A 5,396-nucleotide genomic window follows, 5' to 3' on the forward strand; every position below is an offset into this window, starting at 1 on the left:
AAGTGCATTCTAGGCATTCTTATAGACAAAGTGATGGTCAGTAGACAACTGCAACAGAGAAGACACAGGAAACGTTATGTGGGCTGGAGCAGTGGAGGTGAGTAGGAAGCAGGAGGTGAGGATCTTTGACTAGACCATTCCAATCCTTATCATATGGAGGAAGATAAATACGCAATCTCAAGGTCATCATTGCGTTCAAATAAGGCGGTTTGACGGGTTGGAGACACGTGCGGTTTACAGGATAGACATGGATGCAGGCTGGGCCATCTTGGATGTCTTGTACTCCCCTTGTCATCCGTAATCTAAAGTGAACCGATGTTTTACTTGATGGCACAACACCTCCACCACTCATCGCCTCATTCTAAGTTGATGCAGTGGGGATGATTTGGCCACCCACAGGACCATTCGCTACCATTCAACTGTCAGTGTCAAAGTCTGATGACCAATAATGCCCTTGGCATCACTATAAACGCAAAACAACCAAACGTTTTTTAAACCAATGTAGCTAGGCCTACTAGATTCAGGGGATTTGTTGTGCGTCTCTTTTTGATAAAAAAATCACCCTCCATGTGCAGCTGGGAAGGGACATTTGTCAACTGCTGGCATCGCTCTAAACAGGAACTTTCTCTCGGAAGAAGTGCATGAATGCATGGATTGGCGAGGGGAGGAATTTGTTGTTCTCATTCCAGGTGACAGTAATAAAAATGTAGGCGTCCTTCTACTTGATCTCCTAGTGCATGTAAATGAATGGTCGGAGGGCAGAAGATCGCCCATCATCAGGAAGTAGTGGACATGTTTACTCAACTCCAACTGCCACTTCGGTGGTTTTAACCTCCTCAATCTCAGGAGATGGGAAAGCAGGAATTTTGGTGGAATTCAAATCAACCGCCTGTATGTATGGAAGTCAAACGACATTCAAGTCTCTGTCTTGTGTGTCAAAAGTAACTGCAATTGGAATTGAAATTGTGCTAGTTTGTAAAGAAATTTCCTACCTTAGAAACTCTAGCTGCCTGTGACTCGACGGAGGAATGAGGGCTGCAACTGGGATGTGTATTAGGACTATGATCACAAACACGCTAAATTCGCTGCTTTTGTCGCAAAAAAACAATAAGGTCAGAGTGTATATTTGATTGTGAAAAATAATTTTTGTAGGCGTTATGAGGGACAGAAGAAGCACAATCTAAATGCCTATGAAGGCACATCAACACCAGCAAAGACACGATGAAGGGTGGAAGAGGACAGACAGTGAGGCTACGGAGCAAGAGGAGTATTGCAAAATGGGGGATGAGCAATGTGGGAAGAGGAGGGGAGAGGATGGAGGACATGGACGACTGCTACTCTAATCTGCGTGTACATAGGAAGTGGATGTGTGTGTCCAGGTGCTTCGCGATGGAATAAGGTAAGTTTAGTTGCTGCTCTTTTCCGCTATATCATTTGAAGCTGCCAGATTGGGGCGGAATCCACCAGCCAGCTGAATGCGAACCTTGGATTTGTCGTAGTTCTCTATGGACATTTGTCGGCTCAAATTCAGTGGTGTTGTCTGCATCTTTCTGTGGCTCACTGAAATGACAACAAGCAGTGAAGTTATCTATACCTAGCAGCACCACCGCGTACCCGTACACGTCTCTTGATTTTGCGCCGAACTTCTCCCACGACGTGTTTGACGTACGAAGTGGGTTGATTGCTTGATACTATGCTGACCATCCACCCGCTAAACCACACTCTGCCTTATATTTTCCGTCCTCAAATGCATTACGCTCTACTTTCGGAGGGCACACTCATCACAAATGGTAGTCCTTACACGTTTTACATCATACTCAGCCAAGAAAACATGGGTAAAATTGTGCCTTTGACACCCGTCCATCATGTTAGCAGTCTGCTATAGTGAGTTCATGGGAGTACTTGCTGTGGCTGACCACAGAATAGCCACAGCAACTACGACTAGCAGACGAATAAGCAGAGCAGTGAATAGGAGTTGATGCACTTAACTGCATGACTTCAATTTGTGAAACTGGTCACCACACTACGTTCGGTAGTCAGCATTTATGGGTAGGGAAGGGTCACTTTTCACTCATCTTCTGATGACAAAAAACAACAAGCTGACTCACATATCCAAATTGGTAGAAGATAAGGGGACTTTTGATGGCAGGGTTCAGTGCAATGTTTTTCAGCTTCCAATTAACAAGCTGAAATAGCAGACACGAAGGAATATAGGTAATCACATTCTACTCATCTACTAATGGATTGGCTAACTCGTTCATCCACTCATTCATTGGCGCGTTTCAAGGTCACTTTAGGATTGATAGTACATTTTTGCAGAAAGTCCAAAAAAACTTTTACAGGTCAAATAGCATTTGGTCAGAGTACGGGATTTCCCATCACTCTTCGAAACAGAAAAATAATTTTCCTAACATCACAAATGACACTTGTAAAGGTTGTCAACATTAAAGTAAACAATTATTTCAAATATGTTCCATTAAGACAAATTTAAGTTAAGGTGAGCTTTAATTAAAATCAATCAAAACTTTCAGGGCATCTGATTAGTGACCACCCATTTATCCATTTAGCTCTGATTGCAGTGCTTTTTGATCTATTTCTTAAGCAGGGATATTTAGACAATCCGCAATCAAAATTAGCCCACGAGGACGGAGCGGAAGAAAGGGAGAGTGCCATGGGGATGAAAGTAACTTGAAGTCAATCGCTGAATAATATGACTATTTTACGCATGGTTATTGTCCTAAACAAGTTGGACAAACTTTTTTGCAAACAGAAAAACGAGCATTTTAGTAGAACGGACCGCCCAGGGCTTGGATTATGCCCTTTGTCCAGAAAACAAAGCGTGTCTCAACAAAAGTGCCATATTGGCCCCTCGCTCAAAAGCTCCTTAAAGAATAAGAAGGTAAAAGCTTGCTCTGTCTCGAAGGCAGTCTGCGAAGCTGGCAGTCTGACCTGTGCGGTGGATGAGCACAGCACCCATCACCATTTCGCCGTGCAACATCTGCATCAATGAGAATGCAAGTCGGTTTTGACATGAGGAGAATGTACTCAGCTGGTTGCAAGTTGTTCAAATCTAAGGCAAAGGCGGAAGGGGAAGAGGTAACCTTACTTTGACCTAGTCGTGCCTTTAAAATCTCCCCCGGTGAGAAACAATGAAACCGATGGATTAATTTTCCTGTGTAGAAATGGTACACACCAATGCGGGCAGTCAATTCACTCATTTCTGTAAATCCGATTCCTTCAAAGGGCTTATTAAAGAGCGACAGTGAACACTTTGGTGTGATGTAGAATCCACAAGGTGGCAGAAGGGACACTCGGTGGGATAAAAGTCTACTTAAGGCGGATATCTAACAAAGGCTGCAGCTCACACCTCCCTTCCCTATTAAATCCACCTCCTAGCTTGGCTGATTGTCACAGAAGAGTAAGGATTCAATGTTGATTCTTTCCCACAGAAACAATATGCACATCGCAGACTTCGGTGCGTAAAGCAGGCCCTCATTTTGCTTCTTCTTAGAGGGACAATGGAACCAATGGATTAATCATTTGTAGATTTGTTGCCAACTAAAAGCTAACTATAGAGGGAAAGCGAGCTTCTTGGTGTGATTTAAATTCCACATGGTGGCAGAAGTGACACTCGGTGGGACAAAGGCCCAATTGGGATGGACCCCTTACAGATGGCTACAACTCACACCTACCTAGATTATCTGGCACGGAAAACTGATGATTCAATGCTGATTCCTGTGCCGCTAAAACACTAGGGAAATAGCAGGCTTCAGTGGGTGACTACCATCCCGTCTTTTGCTTCTCCGTAAAGGTCAGGAAAGGCAAATAAAAGTGGCTGTAGAGAAGTCAGCCTAATTTCACCTTTGAAGTTATAAATTTCCTCTTCCTGTGGAAGCTTTTGTATTGCAATTTCGCAGTAGCACCAATTGAGAGTGTGAGATGTAACAATGGTGTTCAACTGCACCACACTTACATTATTAGGCAAATGTTTCTTCTCCTTTCAACAACTTGTTCACATGATCCGATGCCTTTCAATGTTGAATCGTCCTACTTCGGAGAGCGCCCAATCATCATTGGTGAGGGAAATGGGAAGAGAAATAAAGCTTGCTGCAAAACGAGCCAGAATGTTTGCTCCCACACCCTCGCCAAACAGCACCACGTGGTCAATGCTGAAAACAAGAGGCAAAAGCGAGGCAGTTTTAAAACAGCATCCTTGACCTTACACCCATCTACCTGCATACAGCACAGTGAGTCAAGCAAAATAGCTAAGCGGCATTTAACAGAGAGTCATTTATTCGTTAACTTTTGTCCCTCCTAAGTGCACAAGCAGTCCGGTTGCATGTCACAAAGACGACAATCATCCCTAATCTCAGCTGCTTTCTCAGCATTGCGCCGCCAAAATCAGTTGTGTTAATTTGATGGTTTGCCATGACAAAACAACGGACAGACTGTAAAAGTGCGTGTTGAGAGGACAAACTGAGTAGGAAAACAAAGATTGCGACATGGAGAAAACATACCTAAAGTGGTCAAAAACGCCTTTAGGCTTTCGGCGATGCCTTACAGTATCGGGAATGTGTACTAACAATTCAGGGGACCAGAATGAGCCATCACTAGAGTGGGCGATAGTTATTGGGATTTCATGCGTCATTTTACCTTTGTGATGCAGTCCCTCACACTCCTGCCCCATAAGTCCACTTCCACTAATAATAGAAGCCTTTTCCTCTATTTGGCTATTCAGTGTCAAGAATTCCTCAGTCTCGAGCCTAGGTGATAAAGCAGCAGTTGGAGCTGCAGACATCCAAAGCTGGCAGAAAACTCGCGTCTTTCAAATTTCGTAGAGCAGTGAGCGCTGGGCCAGTTGTAGACGAAATGGCAGATTTAATGGACGAATTACTAGCTTTTTTACAAAACAAGGCATTTGTCAAAGATCAACTAAGCTTTTTTGGCAAAGACAATGCAAACAGCGTCGTCCCCGAGTCGCACACTGGGTTGGTTTTATTGCCCGTTAAAAGCTGCATTCAGGAGACACCCCAGCACGCCTCCTTATAGCTAATTAGATAGCTCACTCATTTTGGCCCTTACAATTTGCATTCCTTTGCACATTTTATAATAGGAGACTGTGGTTGCATTTTGACGATGGCATGAGGATGTTCGTTGATTGCCCTCACCTGGCACACATTTTGTCTTCCGACAAGCTTTTCATAAAGAAGTTGAAGGGTCCACAGTCACGTTCCCTCTCCACGTGCAGCTGACATACTTTCCTTGTGATTTATGGGCAACACATAGACTTAACTGACACGATGACTACGACGCAGACGACTAGCTTGTCGGACGGGTGAGTACATGCGCCGAACTGGCAAAATTGCCAGAGGAAGGGAAACAGGCGCCGACAGCAG

At 44.1% G+C, this 5,396-nt stretch overlaps 1 protein-coding gene across 1 annotated transcript; it reads left to right on the plus strand. All coding sequences in view use genetic code 11, as the record gives it.

The window, feature by feature from the left end:
• Nucleotides 1-743: 743 nt before the first annotated feature.
• Nucleotides 744-2,491, plus strand: EGR_08182 (hypothetical protein; the record flags this gene model as incomplete). The annotated part of the gene is made up of 2 exons (XM_024497431.1): nt 744-975; nt 2,343-2,491. 2 exons carry the CDS (start codon nt 744-746, stop codon nt 2,489-2,491), a joined length of 381 nt encoding a protein of 126 aa, XP_024348141.1.
• Between the last annotated feature and the right edge of the window lie 2,905 nt (nt 2,492-5,396).

The sequence above is a fragment of the Echinococcus granulosus genome (genome assembly GCF_000524195.1).
Source record: "Echinococcus granulosus chromosome Unknown EG_S00098, whole genome shotgun sequence".
NCBI classification, from domain to species: Eukaryota; Metazoa; Platyhelminthes; class Cestoda; order Cyclophyllidea; family Taeniidae; genus Echinococcus; species Echinococcus granulosus.